At 44.4% G+C, this 23,267-nt stretch overlaps 3 protein-coding genes and 1 pseudogene across 3 annotated transcripts; all 4 read left to right on the forward strand.

Annotated features, from left to right (window-relative positions):
* The first annotated feature begins 2,848 nt into the window (after positions 1-2,848).
* LOC117840631 (BTB/POZ and MATH domain-containing protein 2-like) lies at positions 2,849-3,892 on the forward strand (annotated as a pseudogene).
* A 3,539-nt stretch (positions 3,893-7,431) lies between these two features.
* LOC117837037 (BTB/POZ and MATH domain-containing protein 2) lies at positions 7,432-9,266 on the forward strand. Its single transcript, XM_034716591.2, has 2 exons — positions 7,432-7,646; positions 7,933-9,266. Exon 2 carries the CDS (start codon positions 7,940-7,942, stop codon positions 9,026-9,028), a length of 1,089 nt encoding a protein of 362 aa, XP_034572482.1. The 5' UTR covers positions 7,432-7,646; positions 7,933-7,939; the 3' UTR covers positions 9,029-9,266.
* Positions 9,267-12,920: 3,654 nt separating this feature from the next.
* LOC117835455 (BTB/POZ and MATH domain-containing protein 2) lies at positions 12,921-14,080 on the forward strand. Its single transcript, XM_034714798.2, is given in 3 exon segments — positions 12,921-13,364; positions 13,451-13,933; positions 13,936-14,080. Coding segments are annotated over 3 exon segments (1,014 nt in total). The 3' UTR covers positions 14,023-14,080.
* A 1,852-nt stretch (positions 14,081-15,932) lies between these two features.
* Positions 15,933-19,440, forward strand: LOC117835454 (BTB/POZ and MATH domain-containing protein 2). The gene is made up of 2 exons (XM_034714797.2): positions 15,933-15,975; positions 18,116-19,440. The coding sequence occupies exons 1-2, from the start codon at positions 15,933-15,935 to the stop codon at positions 19,264-19,266; spliced, it is 1,194 nt and encodes a 397-aa protein (XP_034570688.1). The 3' UTR covers positions 19,267-19,440.
* The last annotated feature ends 3,827 nt before the right edge of the window (positions 19,441-23,267 follow it).

Below are 23,267 nucleotides of genomic sequence, written 5' to 3' on the forward strand. Positions count from 1 at the left end.
CTTATGTTTGCAGCATGCATTTCATTTCTTTTTCTATCGGAAGCTTCTTGCATTTCTTGTTTGTGCTTTGCATTATGGGTTCTGATTGTGATAATTGGTAGGCTCTTCCCGCTCTTATTTTCATGGTTTGGTGATTTCCTTAGATTCTGGTAAGAGGGATATGAGGTTGGAACGGATGTTCTTTAGGCCTGAATCTGCTATTTTGTGATGCTGGCAGTGGCAGGTATTTAAAGTGGTCAACTTCTAGAGACCGGATGGAGAGGATCTCCAAATGATCAAGGTGTCACTGAAATCTGTGGTGAAGCCTCCAGCTTGAAAACAAACAATTAAAGTGCTTGGTAAGACCTATCCGAAACTTGGATTGGGGTGATTCATGAACATTTGCCATATAACCTATTTGAACTTATTTCTCTGCTATCAGTTCAGCTAGCTGACGAAGGTAGACAAGTTGCTGGGCTGAGAAGCTGAAATCATGTTCAGTAGTTGATGAATCATTGTTGTCAAGGTGGTGTGAGTTTTGACCCTGAATTATCAACTCATAGCTTTGGAGCTTCCTGGTTGCGCGCTGGAAGCAATTGATAGACGAATGCGCACTCTCATAATTTTTTTTGTTTTGAAATAACACTGGTCATCAATTGATAGACGAGTTGCTTGGTCATCAAGCCATTCAGGTTCGAGTGTTGTTAGGTTTGGCGTTACCTCAAATGGCATTGACATCCCTTTGAGATGTACCACTTTGTCTAATGCCATCTTTGGCATTGCGGTGAAATTTGTAATAGCTGACCGCATTTCTTCATTGCCATGTAGCTGTTTAGAGAAGTGTTTTCTGCATTACTTTGTGTTCAAGTTATTTCGTATCAATTTGTGTGAAGAACTTTCAAATTTGGTGTTGTAGTTAAGCTACAAAATTGTTGATCTAATGTCTGTAGCACATCCTATTTTCTCCCTCACATGTGCGTACATCGCATCTATCAAACTTCAATAGTCACACCATATAACTGATCCATAATTTTTTTTAAATTTATATTCTCCAATTCTCACAGCAACACACTGAGAATTCACCAAATATACCCGTTGTCACGAGTTGCCCACTTATATGCTCATATTGTCTCTACACTATATAGCTATCATTCGCACCACATTGTCATCTGGCCCCGCACCCACCTCCACTACTGGGTAACCTGGATTTGACATAGCTATGATTCGCACCACATTGTCTTCTGGCCCTGCAACTACCTCCACTACTAGGCAACCTGGATTTGACATTGGATTGGATTTGTTTGTTTGAGGTGCAACTTTTGGACCTTATAAAAAGTCAACAATATCTTTTAGAATACGTGTTTTGCTTTCTGGGTTCAAAAAGCTAAGACAAACTTAGAAAACTGAGCTTTTCAATTTTCATATAAACTTAGCTTTTCTAAGACTTCTGGCTATCCAGAAGCTGCACGAAAAATTTACTATTTATTTGAGCTTCCGGCTTTTCACACTGAGAAATCTAGTAGCTAGAATTCGACATTTGACCATCCATTATTCCTCTCAAGGAGACCCCGAGACCCTAAAATAGCTAATCGTTGCATTGCTTTCATGTTGATCACCCGTAAAAATCTTATAAAGAAAGATTTCGCAATGGACCCAGCATCCTATCCACGTTCAATTTGACATTAAACAAATAATCCTACTACGAATCCTTGTGTTTTTTGGCTTAACATTTTGCAAAAAACTAGATTCACCATCATAAACACCTGATCGACATTTCAAATGATTAGATTCAATATTTTCAAAATATAAAATATTTTAAAGGATTAGATTCAATATTTTCTAAAATACAAGCCAACATTTTGAAAAAGCATTAAGATTGTATCAATATTTCGAAATAGTGGATTCAACAATTTTCAAAAACTAAATCAAAATCTTAGAAATATTAGTTTCAACATTTGGCTCACGACGCTAGTTTCTTCTTCCTCGATGAGCAGTGCTAGCTCCACATTCTTTTCCTTCCCCAATACACCACCACATTTGCCTACTTCTTTCCCACCCGTGAGACGCTCGGTGTTATCGAAGATGCTTAGCTTGATGCCGCCCGAGATCCTTCCTCTCAGTGCCGATTTATGCTTTATAGGTGGTGGGCACGTCGCAGCATTTGTATGTGACATGTAGAACTATTGTGGGGACTGGGGAATAATCCCCGATATCGAACTTCCGTAGATGCGATGTATCTGAATACTTAAAGTTGATTATTTAAAATGCAAATAGGATAGATATTTATATCGGACATATTTTATATCAAATCCAAATTCAAGAAAGAAATTACTTTGTGTATCCGCATCCGTATGTCCGTATTTGATTCGTTTTCGTACCTACCGGCAGCAGCGACCACGCGACGCTTTGCATATTCCCAGAAATCGAAGTTATTAGGAAGAAAAAGAAAGAAGGAAGATTCGCAAAAAAAAAAAGAAAGAAAGAAAAAGAAAAGACTAAAACACCCAATCTTGCGGTCTTGCCCCGAAGGCCAATCGTTGAAAAGCCGCAAAACCCTTCCGCAGCCACCGCATCGCTTCCCTGCCCCGCGGCGCCACCCCATCTCGAGCACAGCGCTACCTCGTCCACTCTCGACTGTGGCTCCCACCACGCCGCGCTCCCGACCCATGGCCAGCGACGACAGGCACCGCTCGGTCTCCGCCTCCGCCATCGTCGCCGGCGCCGCGAGCGGCTACCACGAGCTCACGATCAAGGGCTACTCGCGCACCAAGTCCGCCCTACCCAACGGCAAGCACATCTTGTCTCGACCCTTTCGCGTCGCCGGGCACACCTGGGCTATCAGGTACTTCCCCAACGGCGACCGCCCGGAGAGTGCCGATCACATCTCTCTCTACCTCTTCCTCAAGGATCCCGTCGCCGACGGCGTCATGGTGCAGTTCGAATTCAGCTTCATCGACCAGGTCGAGAAGCAAAAGCCATCCTACATCGCCAATCGCACCGCGCGGAGGTTCTTTGTCCCAGCCACCAGTAACAATGGGGTGTGGGGATACAAGGAATTCATCAAGAGCGCGACCCTGGAACAATCGGGTCGTATCAAGGACGACTGCCTCACGGTCAGGTTCGACATTATCGTCCCCAAAGAGCTAACCACGGAGGACGCCCTGGTTCCTGGCGCCCCCTTCGTGGTGGTACCGCCAGCTGACTGGCCGCAGCACTTCCGTGGCCTCCTCCTCGGCGGAAAGGGTGCCGATGTGACGTTTCTTGTCCTGGGAGAGACGTTTGCCGGGCACCGGTGCGTGCTCGCTGCGCGCTCGCCGGTCTTTGATGCACTGCTCTTCGGCCCCATGAAAGAAGGCACCGCCACGGAGAGCTGCATACGGATTGATGATATGCTGCCTCAGGTGTTCCAGAGCTTGCTGCATTTCATTTACACGGTTACACCGACTCGTTGCCAGAGGTGAAAGGGCAAGACGAGGACAGTGCTACGATGGCTCAGCATTTGCTAGAAGCTGCAGACAGGTATGACTTGCAGAGGCTCAAGCTGATCTGTGAGGACAAGCTATGCAAGCACATTTACGTGACAACGGTAGCGACCACACTGGCGTTGGCTGAGCAACACCACTGCCAAGGGCTTAAGGAGGCATGCTTTGAGTTTCTCAAGTCTCGGGGAACGCTGGATGATGTCATGGCAACCAATGGATTCCAGCATCTGGCGAAAAGCTCTCCTTCTGCTCTGTTTCAGTTGATGTCCAAGCTTGCCAAGCGTTGAATTCTTGAAGAGCAAGTGCATTGCGTGATTCTGGGGGGTCAGTAGACCGGAATGTCAATTGCAAGTATCCTGAAAGATTAATTTTGCTATCTAATACTAGTTCTAGTAGTTTTATGCTTAGTCATGTCTGCAAAAAGGATGCGATGTACCTGTGCCTTATCTTTTTTGATCATCACATCGTTTGTGGATAGCTTTTTAATTATGATGCCAAGAACATGCATGCTAATGTGACCAGCAGTTAGTTTACTTCTAATTAAGCCTTCAAATTAACATGGAAGTTCGTTATGAATTTGTAATGCCTTCGATCACCATAGTTTTGCAATTTCGTATCAACATTTTGTTAACATGTTGGATGTGTTTATCTTCATTATAATGTTTTACTTAGGTTTAGATAGAGTATAATTAAACATTAGGGTTACTTACTCAATGAAGTTCTTCACTCGTTTGTATGACTACTATATAGAAGAATGACATTTGCTTCATGCCACCATTAAAAAGTGACAATCTCATATACATGTAAATGGAATTGCTTTGACAACCCTGGCACTTGTTTATGTGTTGATTTGCCCATTTTGTTATAGTATGCTGACAATCCTGTCACTCTGAATTCTCAATAATCTCAAGAATCAACACGTACTTGTCAAGTATATATGCTGATAATTGTCACGTGGCAATTTGAAAATGTCTTGAATTTGTGACTTGTAATCAGATTGTCAGATTTGGATTCAATTTGTCACCACATATTTTCTTTCCCAGCTAAAGCTTGGTTTTGTTTGACCTCTCTGCAAGCACCATGTGTCAATTTTTCGTGTATCTGGCCATGCAAGACGCTGCAATCAGTTTAGTATAGTATGGCATCTTGGTTCCTTCAAACATCTTAGTCGATGGTATAGTTCAAATCCTGAACTAAATAAGAAATAAAGTAAACCAAATCAAGGTAACATATATAATGATATGTCCTTGGTTCAAATGTTTCAGTTGTTGCTGCTGAATTAAAGACATGAATGAACAAGAATATGGTGCTTCAAATTCCAACAGTGTCCAGAAGGACAAATTAGGCATTCGTATGAAACTCAAGTTCTTTCTTTCCTTTTCTTTTGAAATGAAAATTGTCAGGAACTAGTTCTAGTATCCACAAAAGGATTTTGGTTTTTTGTTTGGTTGTTATGCCTTTTGTGGATAGATTTATTTATAATACATGAAATAGGCATGCTTGTGATTCAATTATAAACCACCAAATTAATGGAAAAGTTCATTGTACTAAAGCATTATTTTAATTTGTTATGTTGTGTCTGCAGAGCATTTGGATTAGTTTTTGCAAGGCATACTCAACATATTTGTTAGCTTTGTGGATGTGTTTTTGGTCAGCATAATGTTTTATGCAGGTTCATCAAAAGGTATTGTGGCTAAAGACACATTGGTAAGTCCACTGAAAAAGTACTAGCTCGCTTAACTCTCTGGTTAGACTACAATAAAGAAGACTTAACTGTCTCAACACATTCCTACATTTAAAAATATCAGTCATATACTGGTACATGCTTCGACTGTCCTGGCCCTTGCTTGTGCTTGAGATACAACTAATATTCTCATGCAAATTATTGCATAGCAGCATAATCATACTCAAGGTCCATATTTTCGAGCAAGGTGCATGTACTTGTTTTGCTATATTGGTCATGCAGATAGGCATGTGCCAAATTGAGAATGTTTTTCTTTCTCCTGACTGAACCTGAACAGAGCAATCAGATTTTGATTCAGTTCTTCACCACATATTATCTCCTCCAGCTATACTGCTGTTCAGCACTACTTCAGCTTGGTTTTGTCGACCTCATTCTAAATACCATGTATATTTTTTTCCTCTTATGGTTGGTCATTGAAGATGTCTTTAATCAGCTTAGTGAAGTGTATGTTAAATAAGCACATGGCATAATTTAAATCCTAGATTAAGACACAAACCAGATCGAGTCAGGGTAACATTTAACTATTTGCAGGAATATGAATCTGGGTAATGGAGCATCCATATGTAGCAAAGATAATCATGTTCCCTATTTTTCAAATTTATAATATCTGCATCTGTATTGTTTGCGCTGATTTTCTTGTCACTACTTCATAGTGTTGGACTAAAATGACTCTGAAAATTCTCTAATGAAGTAATTACAAGGAGTGGCATATGTAGGAGATGATATCAAGTCAATTCAACATTGTGGATTTGGTTAATGTCTCTAGCATGACTGCAACCAAGATGAAATCTCTTGATGGCTTCATTTGAACGTGACAATCTCGAGTAATTGTGACTGGAATGGCTTCAACATCAGACAAATTATTGCATGGCACTAGAAAGCTGTATTTTTTTTTTGCGAAAAGATCTCTACCTGAATTGGTTAGATGGCCTTGGTAGCACTCCTCAGGTCGTAGCTGTGGTTGGTTTGGGCCCTCCTACCTAGGGTAGTTGTAGTGGTTGCCACTCATAAGGGTTACGTTCCTGTGTAAGGGTGGGGCAGAGGTTCGGGGTTTTTTCAGCCTGCATGAGAAGGTCTTCTTCTTAGTGAAAAAATCCTGGGGGTTGTCTTACCCCGCCGGTCTATTTTTTAAAAAAATATCTCTTTTTTCAGAGGCTATCCATGGTCCATGTTTTTTTAAGGATCCACGGGTACATTGTTTTGAGTTTGCTGATAGTATAGATTGGCATGAGCCAATTTGTAAAGGTCATGAATTTATGGCTTTTGAGTCATTTTTTCAAGTTTTGACTCAATTCTTGACCACATGTTTTCTTCTCCAGCTATAGCTTTTCAGCTTGTTAAATTTTAATGTGCTGACCTCTTTGTAGAAATCGTGTATCAATTATTGTTCTTTGTATTTGGTCCGTTGCAAGATGTCATGTAATCAGTTTACTGCAGCATGCTGGCATTTAAGCACATGATATTAGTTAAATCCTTGGATAAATAAGACATAGTGAAACAAATCAGGGTACATTTAACTATTGCACGCATGAAAATGAGATAATGTAAATATGTAAGGTTTCCTTCAAAAGTTTCAATTGTCACTGCTTAACAAATTTGGACTGCTTATCACTCGATTGGGGGAGATACGTTTCCTGAGTTTCTGTTACCATGAAAGAGCAGAGCACCATCATCAGCTGCGCATCACATCATGTATGTATTGATATATAGAGAAGATAAGCACGTTCTGTACGATCCATGCCTGCCTAAGCGCAGTTTACCTTGCTGCTCATCTCTGCTTGGTCTTCAAATGAAATTTGGGAAAATTCCATGAAACAGTTGGATGGATTGGCAGGTACAAGGCTTACATTCAACTGGATCCGTCCGGCAACATGGAGTGGAAAGTGGGCAACTTGGACGCATCCCATGGTGTCTATTTTCAATTCAAAATAATACGCGTGCCGTTTCCTGAAAATGTTTTGAATGCTTCACAATAAGTCAGAAAAACTTTTTAACTAAGCTTTCAGCCAGGTGCATTCAAGTTCAATCGAGATAGAAGGACACATCGAAGCTACAAAGTTGATCATCTGAATAAATAGTCTGCATTGCTCACGCAGCAAATCGACGAAACTACAAGAACCAACTAACTAATTCACTGCACAGCCCATGCCCTAACCTACCCCAACTCAGTCAGTTTTCAGACCAAGGCCCATATAGCAAGGAAGCCCGGCCCAGAACAATCTTTGCCGAGAAAGGAAACCAATCCATCCGGCATCCGCGAACCTTTCCCCTCCGCCGCCTTTCCCCAGTCGTCTCCCACTCCACTCTGTCCCAGCGCAAAACCCACTTCGAGAGCAGCAGCAGTGATCAGGCGCCGCCGGGGAGGGGGAAGAAGCAGGGATCAGGCGGCGCCAGCACGTCGCCCTCCGGCCGACCGCGACGAGCCCCGCGTCGTATCTTCTGTAAGTAACGAGCAACCAGACGCCCTCCGCGAGGGGATTCCCCTTTCCTCATCTGTTCTTGTACGTCATCACACCATGTTCTTGCGAATTGCGATATGCGCCAAATGTTGCTAAACGAATGGATTTCGCTGCTTCGTTTACGCCCCCCCAATCCATCGGGACTCTACCTTTGCGATTATACCATGGATTCTCGTGATCTTGTCCCCAAATTCTCTGGATCGTTTTACGGCGCTGCGAGGTGGGAAAAAAGCTCAAATCTTGCGCTCCCCTGAATCCCTGATTGCAGGCTCGCAATGTCGGTCTCGGCCTCCTCCGTCGGCAGCACCGGCGGGCCCCCGCAGCCTTCCTCCCGCTCCTTCATCACCGCCGCCGCGGCCACCGGGAAGCACCAGCTCAAGATCGACAGCTACTCCCTCACCACCGCCGTGCCCCGCGGCGCCCACATCAAGTCCTCCAATTTCCAGGCGGCGGGCTTCAGCTGGTACATCAACTACTTCCCCAACGGCCGCGGCCGCCTGCTCAGCCGCGCCCGCGGCCACGTCTCGCTCCAGCTCGTCCTCGACGGCGCCGCCCCCGCCGGCGCCGTCAAGGCGCAGTTCACGCTCTCCCTGCTAAACCAATCCGGCCAGCCGGCAGAGGACACCGTGCGCAAGAGCCCCGTGCACAAGCTCGCCGGAGGGTGGTGGTTCTACAGGTTCATCAAGAAGGAGGACCTGGAGCGCTCCCACCGTGGGCTCCTCAGGGATGACAGCTTCACGCTCCAGTGCGAGGTCGTCGTCCTCGACAGGTTCCGCGCGGTGAAGACTGCCCCTTTCGTGGAGGTGCCGCCGCCCGACCTGCACCGACACCTCGGGGACCTGCTCTTGACCGGGGAGGCCTCGGACGTCACGCTCCAGGCCGGCGGGGTGAGGTTCAATGCCCACAGGTGCGTGCTCGCGGCACGGTCTCCGGTCTTCAAGGCGGAGCTCCTCGGTTCCATGAAGGAGGGTACCACCAACTGCGCCATACACATCGAGGACATGGAGCCACGGGTGTTCAAGGCCGTGCTGCACTTCGTGTACACCGACACGGTGCCGGAGGTGGACAAGAAGGAAGAAGCCGCCATGTCGCAGCATCTGCTTGAAGCGGCGGACAGGTTCAACCTCCAGAGGCTGAGGCTCTTGTGTGAAGACAAGCTGTGTGGGTGCATTGACACAAGCTCGGTGGTGACCACACTCGTGCTGGCTGAGCAGCACAGTTGTCAGGGGCTCAAGGAGAAATGCTTTGAGTTCCTCAAGTCAACTGGTCTGAATGCGGTCATGACAACCGATGGCTTCAACCATCTGGTAAGTAGCTGCCCAACCGTGCTGGAGGAGCTCATGTCCAAGCTCAGTCTCCAGTGATATGGAAGAACATAGCTTTCACTAGTGGTGGAATGGTAGCTGCAGAAGCATGTTTCAGTACCGTGCATTAACACAAAGAAAGTCTTTTGCATCTTGGTTGTCATCAAGATGAAATGTAGCTCTGTGTTTGCTCTGTTTGGTCCTTGTGTATGCAGGCATTAGTTGTGAACCTGCAATCGGTTCCAAGCAACTGATTCTGCAATACCATGACCGGATGAATCCTTGCTGTTTTTTTTTTTTTTTTGATAACGACATGAATCCTTGCTTGTTGCATGTGTGCTTTTGTAGGACGCCCAGATGCGTGCTTGCATGATTTAGGTAAGCACTCTGCTGAGCTTCACAATTTCTGTGAGCCTTGAAACAAAGTACTAGTACCTAATATTGGTTCGAGTCTTGAGAGCATGGTTGCTGCTACAGATATAGCTGATCCATTTGCAGTTGTTGCTTACTGAAAGCTGATCGATGGAGAGGATTGTTGAGAAATCCCATGCTTCTGTATTTAGTGTCATGGTGCCATATTCACTAACTTTAAACTGTATTGTTCGGGGGAAAACACTAAACTGTCATTGTCGCCTGCTGGAAATGGATGACAGGTAAGACTGAAGGCACTGTGGTTAACTTGTCTCTCGCTGATTAACGTGGCACGCAGAAAACAAGAAGTGATACCATCCCATTCCAAAACACTGGAATGGTCCCGACCTATCCCAAGTTGTCCTTGTACCAAACACATGCTAGAACTCCGCGGTTGGCTTTCAGCCTTGCAAATTTCAGGACATGAGCATGAGGCTTCAGTACTGACAGTTGAAAGTGTTCACAAAGACAGACGAATGTCTTAGCTACAAACAGTAGAGGCGAAAAAATTTACCGGACACCACGGATACACCCAATATTCAGTGAGTATTGGTCAACTATACTATTGAAATTTCGAATGTAATTTGGAGAAAACTCTGTATACATTCAAATTTGACCAAAATTTGTTCAAATCATATACCAGTAGCGACATGATTTTTATAAACAAAGGTGGGTGATAACGCTGAAAAATCACCGAGGTGTACTCTTTATTTTTTTGATGGTCAACGGAGGGGGTGAGAATCCCCCACCTGATTCATTCAACAATGGCTCCAACCGGCCCGGGTGATATATGATGTAGCCTTACATCAAGTTTTCCTAGTCTCCCTTTGGAGATTACATTGCGCTAGTGAAAACAGAACACCATGTTTGGGAGACGTCACGCGAGCTTCATGGTCCATTGAAGTTTACAACATGGTCGTCGCGACCTCCAAATTTACCAAATCAGGCCCATCACCTGAAAACCTTTGAGAGCCTGCTTTCAGTCAGGTTCATTGAAGTTTGGTCTGGTGCTGGGTGTTTAGATTGATTCCAGTTGATGAAGAAGGCCTGCGAAAGATTTCTGCTATTGTCTGACAGCAACCGGAGCGTTCTGTTTCTGCTCTCGTTATCAACACGCTGACGAAGCCTTAGCCGTCTGCCCCTCTGTTCTTCAAATGCAAATTCTATTGAGCAACTCCTCATGATTTATGACCTGCACGTCTTGATTGAGCTTTGTGCTTTCCTTTTGTTATGAGGCATGACTTTGAAGCGGGTGCATTTTACCCTTCAAGCTCCTTATTCAATCCTCATCTGGAGTTAATCACCCCCTGAGTATTGGAATTTAATGAAGATAATATTAGCTCTGCAATTGTATATTGTAGTGCGAGCATGAGTTTATTAGCCATTCAACTTCAGGTATATGTTGACAGGCAGCCATAGCTTAAGGAAGGTCAAATAGCAGATTTTAGAGTGTACTAGTTGAATGCTTGCACATTGGAATAAGATCCAAAAGTTAGAACAAGGTAATAAAGTTGGTGAAGCGTATCACAGTGTGGAAAATGGCTAAAGGTAACATTAAGAAACACCGTCCACAACAACAGGTCCTGGCGATAGAGACAAAATGTGCGAGTGTGCACATGAGACATGACCAGCAAAGCACAAGCTGTTGATGCATCATGACCGATTCCTTTTGTTTCCACTCAAGTCAGCAAAATATCAAAATCTTTGAAGTATGATCTTCATAGCCGGTTGCAGTGACAATGGCTTAAACTTTTACAATGGCAGTGACGTCTCTATAACGCCGCAACAGCTGCCCACTCCCTACACTCTCTGAGCTCTAGCCAGATTTTCTATTTGTTCATGTTCCCATTTGCAACTGCATGAGGAGATCGACAATGCATTGGTGATCGTGGTAGTTTCTTCAAAGTAAGACAGTGAAATTATTAAATAATTTGGATGGTCTATCCCTATGCATCGTTGATTGTCATGGTAAAGTTTAGCCTTATAGGAAGCTGATCCTTTTATTATTAAATAAAAAAGGAACATCTTGTCGTTCAAGAGACACTGAGATTTGAGGCAGGAAAGTGGGTGTTTGGTTGCTTTAGTCTATGGACTAAACTTTAGTCCCTACACTATTTAGTTCCATAGACTAAAGTCCATTAATACAGTTGAATAAAGATCCTTTTACCGCTACAACCCACCGCCTGGTACCCCTGTTCAGGCACCAACTTCTGTAGCTGGGCACCTGCTACACACACATACATAGTCATCATCTCCAATCCAAGCTGCCATCAAAATCAAAAGCTTCCCAGCAATAGCACTCCCTCCCGGCCTACCCTCCCCTCCTCCGCCCACATGGCGCTCGAGGCGCAGGCCTCCCCGTAGCCGCGCTGCTCCTCGCTGCGCGTGCCGGATGCGGCGGCGGATCCTCCAACGCGCGAGGCGGCAGCGGGCGACGAGTGGCCGAACCCGGAGGATCCCCTACCGGCGCCGCCGCTGCCTCGCCGAGCTCCCCTCCTGCGGACCTCTCCACGGCTGTCGTCATCGTGTCGCGGCACCACACCTCGGCTGCCAAGTACCTGCTGCCGCCCACCGCGTCCCGCACCACCAGCGCGGACCCTTTAATCCACTTTAGTCCATCCCATATGGACTAGTGGACTAAACACTTTAGTCCACATTTTAGTCCATCTGTTTTGTACTTTAGGAACTAAAAGTGCCAAAAATGAATGAACTAAACTTTAGTCCTAGGTAAACAAACAAGCTCTTAGCACAATCTCTGCATCGATAGCATTTCCTGGAACCTCTAAACCACCAACCTTTTTCGACTTTGAATTTTGTTGGCAGAATCAATGTTTCTAAGTAATATGACAAGATAGTCAATCTTGAGCTTCAACACATTGGAGGCAGTCTGAATTAGAGAGTTAAGTGGTTCTAGTGGGTGGTGCTTAATTACAACTACAGGATCAAAACTATCCACCTTCTCCAGTAGAAAATGACCACTCATCCCCAAATTTGGCTAAGCCCTACGATCTTACCACATATGAACCAACAACTTGGGCATATATACAAAATAAATCAGAAAAACAAATATTAGACATTTATGCAAAAATTGGGAATTTTCTCATTCTGGTTAACAAAGAGTCGTCAGTACTTGCAATTCGTAGAGGTGGAATGTCTACATCAGATCAAAGAACTGATATGGTGGCAGAGATGTTTACCATTGCTCAATGCTATTGCTCTGAACTGAAGCAAGAAACAGACTTCAATAAATATTTACATATATAAAACATAAGTTTGATTTATTAAAATGTTACCGACCGTAGGGCTGTGCCGAGGCCGGGCTGCATCGAGCCTAAACTACTACTCTACCCCAGCGCCAGCCAACGAGCCTCATTCAACAAATTGAGCGGGCCTGTCCATGAGCGACAAAAATGGTCACTCAAACAAAATCCCCCGAAAAGGCTGCCCCAAACCCTCCCAACGAGATCCTGTCGCCGCTGCTCCCCCTTTTCGTGCCCCGCGGCGGCTGCGCCACGCCCAACTGATCTCCTCCGAGTCGACAATGTCGAGCTCCGCCTCCACCATCGCCGCCGGCGCCACGAGCGGCTACCACGTGCTCAAGATCAAGGGCTACTCATTCATCAAGTCCGCCTTCCCCAACGGCAAGTACATCGAGTCCCGCACCTTCCGCGTGGCCGGCCACACCTGGGCCATCAACTACTACCCCAACGGCATCACCTCGGTCGCCGCCGACTACGTCCCGTTCTACCTCCGCCTCTGTCATCCCGGCGCCGCCGCCGACGTGAGGGTGAAGATGGTGTTCACCTTCATCGACGAGGTGGAGATGCAGGCACCGTCTTACGTCCGCGCGAGGACTCCGAGAAGATTCGTCGCTAACAACACTAGTTGGGGCTATGAAAAGTTCATCAAGAGGGAGAACCTGGAGCGGTCGGAGCGTTTCAAGGGCGACTGCTTCACGGTCCGGTGCGACATCATCGTCGCCCCGGCAAGATCCACGCGGCGGAGGACGACGCCGCAACCTTTCGTCGTCCCACCTCCTCCCCGGTGCCTCCGCCGCCCGACTGGCCGCAGCACTTCCGCGCCCTCCTCCAGAGCGGGCAGGGCGCCGACGTGCGGTTCCGCGTCGGGAGCAGGACGTTCCCCGCGCACCGGTGCGTCCTCGCGGCGCGGTCGCTGGTGTTCAGCGCGGAGCTCTACGGCGGGATGAAGGAGAGCGCCGCGGATCACGTCGTGGAGGTTGACGACGTCGAGGCGGACGTGTTCAGGAGCCTGCTACATTTCATATACACTGACTCGCTGCCGCCGGAGATGGAGGGTCAGGGCGAAGTGGTGGAGGACGATGCCTCCGCCTCAATGGCGCAAGATCTGCTGGTAGCCGCGGACAGGTACGGCATGGAGAGGCTCAAGGTGATCTGTGAAGAAAAGCTATGTTGTCGCATCGACACAAAGGTTGCAGGGACCATACTGGTGCTAGCTGAGCAGCACCACTGCCGTAGGTTGAAGGAGGCCTGCTTTGATTTTCTCGATACGCTGGATGCAGTCGTGGCAACTGATATGGCTTCCAGAATCTTGCCAAAAGCTTCCCCTTTGTCTTGTTCGAGTTAATTGCCAAGCTTCCCGTTGACATGAGCAAACTACGATAGTAGGCATTGCTATATATTGAACTCGAATTCTTTGTTTCTTTCTTATTTTGAAACAAGAATTATCAAACATTAGTTGTAGTCGAAGTTTCTATATCTGTAGTTCTATCCACCAGAAGGATGCAAATTTTGTTTAGAAATGTTTCTGTTTGTGGACAGATTTAATAATTAATGTGATCAGCATTCTTTTTCCACCTGATGTATGCCTCTAAATAAAATGATCTGGAAATTCTCTGTACAGCTGTACTCCATTCTTATTGTGTTGATTGTGTAGGATGCTTCCCAATGTTGCATTGGAATCAGTTTTGCAATGCCTATTGATATTGATACTAATCACACTAGCTAGTAGCTATGTGGATGTGTTTTTTATCAGTATTATGAAATGTTTCATGCTGAGTTTCATTATCCAGTGAAGAAGAGCTTGCTTAGCTTCAAATTTTGGTTATCCACTCCGTTTTCAAAGATATGATGTTTATAACAAGCTAATTAGTTCAAAAGTAAACTAATAGCTTGTCTTAAACATCATATATTTAGAAAAACAGAGGGAGAAATAATAAGAAAAACTTGAACTTTCTTGATGTCTCTATTCTCAAGAACCTAATAAGTCTCGAGAAAGTTACTGCAATCTTCTTATTCGTATCCTAATATAGCTGCATAATGTGGTAGTCAAGTCCACGTTTTTTAAGAATGTGTACATAATTGTTGGAGTATGTTAGTTATTATATATGTAGATTGGTATGTGACAACTTGAGAAGGTAATGACTCATGACTGAGCCACGCAATCAGATTCTTTTTCATTCTTCTGCATATATTACTCCCTCCGTCCCAAATTACTATTCGTTTTGGGTTTTCTATATACATCACTTTTACTATGTATTTTGACATAAGTATATATCTATATGCATATCAAAAGGTATGTATCTAGAAAAGCCAAAATGAATAGTAATTTGGGACGGAGGGAGTATCTTCTATAGTTACTTCTCTTCAACACTATTTTGTTGAGATCTTTGTAAACAACAAGTGTCATTTTTTCTCATCTTGTCGGTCACTGCATGATGTGCTGTAATCAGCTTATTGAAGTATATTTTTAATAAATAAAGGGTATAATTCAAATCCTAGATTCAGAAATACATAAGCTTACTAGCTAAGTGTAATATCTGCCTCAGTATCGTACTTCTTTTCCTTTTTGAAACATGGCACAAATGCAAACGGTCAGATACAAATATGCATAGTCACCTCTATGAATGTAGATCCTAATTAAGATTGACAAAGTCACCACAAATGCTTCACTATCGCCTGATACTCATCCTACAATAATGGAAAGAATAATTAGCTAAAAAAGTGAATGGCAACCTTAGTCCGAGAATTGAACCTAGGTGTACTGATTGCACCACAAGGAACCTAATCAACTAAGGTACGCTTATCTCAAATGTAGCTATCCACCTTGCTTATGAAAACAAATGAAGCAATCAGTGGGCAAATACTTATCACTTGACCCTCAAGTCGAATCTTAAAATTGACCGTCCACATATACCAGTGGATCTCCTCCGAATTTACACAGCTTCTGTTACCCTTACAAACTGTAGTTTCCAATGGGCTTTCATTTTGATGTGTGATCACTCGTAGCACTTGATTTTGGGCCTAGCACGCCCACTCACTTTCCGAGAAGCTTCCCTTCCAAGCTATAATCATGTTTGTGGGATCCACGGAGCGATTCCCTACTACTCTATATATCTCCCTCATTTATGCCTTTCTCATTTATCTTCCTTACAACCTTTTTCCCCACTCTCATTCCTCCCCCGATTCAGATCTGGTCGATCCCGATAGAGCATGGCCGAGGCTTCGAGAGGTGGGAAGCAGAGCCTAAGGGTGGCTTCTGGTGAAGACCATCATGTGGCCACACACATGGTGCCATGGGTGGCGCGATGCAGGAGAACTACCTGTGCACAATTGCCGGTGCATAGCTAAGTAGCGGCAGCGCTCACGAGCAGTGCAAGGCGAAGACTGAAGCTAGAAATAGGGCCCATGTCGATGATCCATAGAGGCATGACGTGGTTGAGCAACATCAGGAGGGAGACTCATCGAGCGTGGTAGCAGCTGTGGTAGGGAGCATGGCTCCCAACGCTAGCGCACTACGCAAGCCGATGCGGGCCGCACGACCTCCATTGCCAGGCAAGATTTGCTTCTTTTTTACTTATTTTTTCTATTTTGAGTTGGAAGAATCGTGTGAATTTTTTAGGAAATATTTAATATTTTTATGCAAAACTTATTCATTATTCATATAACTTTTTAGGGAAACTTTTCTGAAGGAAAAATATTCATGAAAAGTTATTATGAAGAACTTTTCAATGGAATTTTTGTTGCATAACTTTTTCAAAAATTGTTTTTGTGAAATTTCCAAAATCATGTAAGAGAATTTTTTTCTAAATTTTATTTTAAAGTGTTGTATTTTATTATAGATAATCTTCTATTGGAAAAGTTAAAGAAGAGAAAAAAATCTTATGGATGATGGGGACTAGTGAGGACCACTCTGCAGTCATTTTGCTCTTTGAGATCAGCATACGCCTGCAAATCAATGGCAGACCCCGTCTCTTAGTTAGATTGGTGTTATAGCCTGGCTCGCTGCTATCCATAGCATCTACAAGCACTAGAGATGAGGTTATCCTATCTTTAAGGTTTAGTGTGACATATCTATATAATACATAAGTCCTGGATATTATTTAAAAATACAAAAGTGGAAATATAAAGCTAATATCAGCAGTCTTTGTGGGTGTTTGATTCCCTTAAGACTGCCAGGAAAGGTTGGTCATGTGGATCTCACAAATATAGAAAATGTATAATTTAATACTTTTAAAAAAGTCTCAGATCCAAATCCAGCCGAGAACCTCTTGGAAATAGCTAGAGTATAGATATGCATGAGGGCACCAAGGTTTATAAAAGTACTACCCTCAAAAGATAGGGGATGGTTAGGTAGGATTACATTTTATGGTAGGATATTGATTATAATCTAAGACACAATCAAATCATACAACTTGTACATATTTTAGAAGTGTTTTATCTATGTGTTCCAACTTCTAGGAGTGTTTTATTTGCTGCTACACATGGTTTATTGTCCCCTATACCAAATGTGTAGCAAAGATCTTTGTAGAACAATTTCTGGAGGGACAATAAGTAATCAAAGTTTACTAGCAAATGTACACAAAATTGTGGTGACAAGAAACAAATGTAAATACGTAGTTGTTTGAAACGTATTTGGTTAATAATATCTAGCTTATTATCTTGTTGGATATGATGGGTACTTTGATTCCCTATCATTTGTACAATTACTTGGACCAAAATAGCAATATATCATTTAGGACACTAGAGATCAATGTGTCCGATAGAATCTAGATATAAATAATAAAATATTTTGTTATTGTCTCAAATCTCAATATCTTCATAATGTAGCTACTATTCTTATAGATGTCAGGTTTAAAAGCACCTAAATCTTTTGAAATATGAAAATATTTATCATTCTACCAACTACATACCTACATCGATTCTATTAGATATGACTCATGATAAATCTTAGTTGTATTGGTGCTGGTGAGATCCTAGGATGAATCGCAATATTTACCAGCCTGGTATTATCAAAAGGGGCATTGGCTTATAATAATCTTAAGATATAATCTTTAAGATATAAGTGAAAAAGGTAGAACCTTTAATATAGTATCTTAAAATATAGTGTGTTTGAATGGTATGATACAATGAGAAAAAATAGTACTTTTGAATGACTTACTAAAAGCCTTCCAATCTAGTACTAAAAATAGGGTGCATGCAGAGTTCACACTTCCCCGCGCCTACCATCTGTCTCCGATCCTCTAATCTATCTCTAATGGGATTCTTTCCCAGGCCCACATCCATGCTGCTCCTCTCGGTCCCGCGCTAGTCAGCTTCGAGCGTCTATAAAAACCCCCCAAGTGTTCCTTCTATGATCCATCACAGAGAGAGCCCGAGGAACATGTGAAACAAAGCCACAATCTCAGGACATGCATTGCTACTAGCTAGTCTTTGCCGGCTGATTAAGCAAAAGCAGTCCCATCGTGATCTTCCATAGAGAAGCTCCCTTTCAATCCATTCCCACCGCCAGCCGCTACAATGTCGGCGGAGCCGGCGTTCACCACGTCCGCCATCGTCGCCAGCACGGCGTCCGCCTCTCACGTGCTCAAGATCGACGGCTACTCGCGCACCAAGGGCCTCGCCGTCGGCGTCCACCTCCGGTCCTGCTCCTTCCACGTGGGCGGCCACTCCTGGCACCTCGCCTACCTCCCCAACGGCGACTGCGTCGAGCGCTCCGACTACATCTCCATATACCTGGTCCTCGACGGCACCGCCCCCGGCACCGCCGCCGGCGGCCCCGTGCTGGCGCAGTTCTCCATCAGCCTACTCGATCGCGCCGGCAAGCCGGCGCCAACCTACACCAGGACTGGCACGACGAACCAGTTCAGCGCCCCCGGCGCGCACTGGGGCTTCCCCGGCTTCATCCGGAGGGAGGTGCTCGAGAAGTCGAGGCACCTCAACCTCAAGGATGACAGCTTCTGCGTCCGCTGCGACGTCACCGTCGTCACCGAGTTCCGCGCCGAGGACGCCGCCACCATCGCCGCCGAAGCCGCCGCCGTCCCCGTGTTCGTCGGGGTGCCGCCGTCGGACCTATCGCGGCACCTCGGGCACCTCCTGCTCAACGAGCAGGGCGCCGATGTGCGCTTCCGCGTTGACGGCGAGGACTTCCCCGCGCACCGGTGCGTGCTCGCGGTGCGCTCACCGGTGTTCCAGGCCGAGCTCTTCGGCACCATGAAGGAAGCCTCCTCCGAGGCGCCATGCGTGGAGATACATGACATGAGGGCTGATGTGTTCAAGAACCTGCTGCACTTCATGTACACCGACTCGCTGCCGGAGCCTGAAGAGCCGCACGATGAGGAAGCCCTGATGGCTCAGCACCTACTCGTGGCTGCAGACAGGTATGACATGGAGAGGCTCAAGTTGATCTGCGAGGACACTTTGTGCAGGCACATCGAGGTGAGCAATGCAGCAACCACTCTGGCGCTTGCTGAACAGCACCGTTGCCAGGGGCTCAAGGACGCTTGCTTCCAGTTCCTCAAGACTCCTGGGGCACTAAACGCTGTCATGGCAACTGAAGACTTTGACCATCTCGCCGTCAGCTGCCCGTCCCTCATCAAGGAATTGATGTCTAAGCTTGCTGCCCGTTGATCTGGGATCGGATAAGGGGAGATTAAGGGAGTGCCAAAATGGAGATTTCAGCAATGGGAAATGCAGCTATTCACTCCCTGATCAAGTGATGGAAGGAGATGCCGCTCCGTCATATATCTTTAATTTTCTTAATCTTTAGTTATGGTATCCCTAAGTATGTAGGTTAGACTTCTGAAAGCGATAGGGGGAGAATTGCTAGGCAAAATACTTTCAGAAGTTAGTTGTAGTGTTTGCTATGTATGCTGGTAGAATTCAGAGTGTGTGTTCAATGTCAAAAAATGCAAATGTTTTTAGAGGTAAGGAGTATTAGTCCTGCCAGTTACATGTGTACTTCAATCCTCAAATGGACACACTGTATTGCAGCTTTATCTTGCTTCGTTGATGATGTACCCTAGCTAATATATGTATATATGCTCTGATCGGACCGATATTACAAAAATTAATTTGCTCTCCTTTTGGATTATGGTTGCAGGCATTGTGATTCTACAACAGTCTTGACATTGATTGTACCGTTACCCATATTGTTGATGTGCTTGCTGTTCAGGAGAACAGTTCAAATGTTGCTGGAGGTTAGGTATGGTGTTACCATGCTACAGCCTATACAAAGGCAGCTGTGAGATGCAAAATGAGCGTACAATGTGCAGCCATCATCTGGTCCCATAGTCAAGTTTACAAAATAAGCCAAAAAATATCAAAACTTTGGTAGAATGCATGTTCCCCCCATTCCCCAATTCCTGCCCAGCACCATGTTGTTCTCCATCCGGTTGTCAAGGCCCTAGCCTGTGAAAATAAGATAATAAGCGTGGATGAGAAATAAATCCCTTGTACATGACAAAGTGATGAACGTCCAATCTATCAATACTCCTATACTAAAGCTCCAAGATTTGGACCAATTCTAGGGTCTAGGTATTGTTCATGAGACCCACGGCAGGTGTGTATTCATGGGATCCACTGACAGTCGGCCCCACGGGATGTGCCTGTTGTTCAGTAAAACTTAGGATCAGATTTGCATATTATCGCAGGAGTCCATTTTGCTTATTGACATGGTTATGCATAATGCATCTCAGCATCTGCATGTCAAACGAAATTTTATACAGCAGGTGACTGGAATTGCTCCACCAATTTGTCAACTCTTCTTTCTTGAGCTATACCATGATTTTTCTTGAAAGGAAGATCTGCACCACGATTTGCCTTTAGCTACATATTGCTTATAAGTTGAGAGTTCCATTTATCGTATCCACCAGATGTACTTTTGTTTGACTTACAAATTGATTGTGATATTGATTGCAAAATTAAGAAAACAAGCAGCACCTGTGGTAATGCCCATGCGTTGTCTTTTTCCTTTTTGGGATCATTGGTCCAAGCTTTTTAATATTCTTTATCTGTTATTGTTTAGATGAGTTTGATAATTGTAACTTATGCAAAGACTGAATATATCCACCTAGCATATTGACATGGATTCAAATTTTTCTCTGCACAAATATTCAAGGTCATGTGTGTAGAGGTGCTGCAAATTTTGCTGAACTTACACAGAAAAGGCAGCAGTCGTAAGAAAGGATGGAATAGCACATCGTATTGCATCTAGCTTCCAGGAAATATCGACTGTGCGCACACTGCTGGGGAATCCGCCTTTAGTACCGGGATCCAAACCCGCTTTAGTACCGGGGTCCAAACTCCTTTAGTATCGATACCGGTTGTGCAACTAGTGTCGCTATATCGGTACTAAAGAAAGTTCTTTAGTACCGAGTCAAATAACTGGTCCTAGTATTGGTTGTGTACATCAACCGGTACTAAATTAGCTGCCAGGTTGCGCATGACCAAGGGCAATTTAGTATCAGTTGGTGTTACCAACCGGTACTAAGGCCTTTTTCTTTTCTTTTTCTAATTTCCTTTTTGTTAACGCAAAATCTGGAACTCAGGCTTCTGCTTTGAATAACACGGAGGACCTAGGAGATCTGCTTAACTCCAGTGCAGGCTCCAAATCGACTCGCGAAAGTGCAAGGCAAGGTAAATATTAAATTCCTGAGCCGATCGTGGGCGAAACCTTTCGAACTCATGGGTAAGCGTTCTTAGAATAAACATCACAACAGATAGATATTCAATGTAATCATGCGGTGTAAATAATAAAGCATTAATGGTATGTGCCATCGACTATATGAGCTGACGGGTTGAAATAAAGCATTGTAAAATAGCAGCTATAAAAGGAACCCTTACCAACCATGCGCACATCAGATCGATTAACAGATCAAGTCAATATCTTGATAAGTGTAATTGAACTTAGGCAAGGTAACACGAATAAGATGGCATTGACATCAATCTAGAGTAGAACATAGCAAACAAGAACCTGTTGCCTAGCACTTATGAGCTAATTAAGCTAATAAAACCTAATCAATGTCATGACCGTGTAATTGAATTTAGACAAGGTAACACGGTGAGAGGGCATTAACTTCAGGCCATTAACTTAACTAGACAAGCTTGCGGTAGCAAGGCCTTGTACGCGCCCCTGTGGGCTCAATTATGTCATCACACTTCTAAGAGAAACGGATAAGACCTGATTGAAGCATCGGCTCTCAACAGTAGCATGCTGGCATTAAGGGCCTAACGGTTAGCAATACGAGGGGCAAGAGTAAAGATCCAGTGGACCTAGCATATATAAAGCAATAAAAGCATGCAAGATCTAACAACCGAGACGATCAGATAACTGTGAACGTTTAAACAGGGCAAGGGAGCTGATGGAGACAACCTAATCAGATCGAAGCTGTTCGATAACTGTGAGCGCTTGATAGAACTAAGAGATCGATACGATACAACTTAATAAAACCAAACAACTCAATAACTATGAGAAACTATCGAAGACAAGCAAAATATTGGACAAAGCCTAGAAAGTTCTGCTTGCAATCTAAGATAACTCAATAACTATCCATACAACCGAATATCAGAATATAAGACTTAACTTAGAAAGTTCTGATATAAGCCATAATGATCGGGTGACGATAGTTACAAGCTCGCTTGAGATTGAAGCCGATGCAGCCGTGCGCGTAGGAAGGAACTCATCAAAACTACTACTCCTAGGATTTTGGCGGCGTGGTGTTGAAATGTTGTATTGATTGATTGATTATTGATTCTTCTTTACAAAGCTCATGAGCTTATATTTATACCCTCGAGCAAGATAAAATCCTAATCGAATACGGCATGAACTATTACAGCTATTTCTAAAAACTACTAAAGATAAATCTCCACGCTTTCCCTTATTTGGTGGAGTCGATTTTACCTCGGATTGGGCCCACCTGGTCTTCTATCGGCTTCTGAAACCCTGATGAACTGCGGTTAGTCCTGGTCTATGCAACTTCATTAGCAGACCTTTTCTGTCTCCTTCATCGGCTATCAGAACCTTATCCTCAACAGTTGACTCCGGTCAAAAATTGCGGTCAACACATGCCCTCCAATTTTGGAATATGTTATTATGTTCCAAAATTCTCTTCTCTTATCACAAGCTCTGGGCCGATATCTTTCCAAAACTAAAAAGAGTCGTTGCCGCAATCATGATCTCTCCTTTCGAATTCTATGATAGCATTCCCCATTTTTTCAGGATTCACCCTATAAAGATCATTATATAACCGCTCTAGTCCCTTTCATCTTCTTCACCAAGCCGACAGAAGCCTTTCGCCGCCGCAACCAAAAAATCGAATCTTTCCCTTCACGCGCCCGGCAATGATGCCATCACTCCATCGTCATCAAGCTCTAGCCATCAAGATACCCCAGATCAGCAATGGCAACAGTGTCTTCCATTCCACAGGTATCAAGCATCTTTACTATATTTTTTTATCTAGATCCGATCTAGTTACTATGCACCAAACCCTTGCTTCTTTTCGACCCTTGCCCCCCTTAGGAACTTAGGAACAATCTGTTGATCCCTAGAGCTGATATGCGATCAACCTACTTTCTAGGGCCCATGGATAGAGAGGATCCAATAAATTTCATCAACACCGAGACTCTAAGGG

The sequence above is a fragment of the Setaria viridis genome, chromosome 9, assembly GCF_005286985.2.
Source record: "Setaria viridis chromosome 9, Setaria_viridis_v4.0, whole genome shotgun sequence".
Classification (NCBI taxonomy): Eukaryota; Viridiplantae; Streptophyta; class Magnoliopsida; order Poales; family Poaceae; genus Setaria; species Setaria viridis.

Excerpts from the sequence above, each read along its gene's own strand:
- LOC117835454 (XM_034714797.2), top strand. The coding sequence starts at position 15,933 with ATGGGTGGCGCGATGCAGGAGAACTACCTGTGCACAATTGCCG. Across the intron at positions 15,976-18,115 it reads CTACCTGTGCACAATTGCCG|AGAAGCTCCCTTTCAATCCA; the intron begins GTGCATAGCTAA and ends GATCTTCCATAG.
- LOC117837037 (XM_034716591.2), top strand. The coding sequence starts at position 7,940 with ATGTCGGTCTCGGCCTCCTCCGTCGGCAGCACCGGCGGGCCCCCGCAG.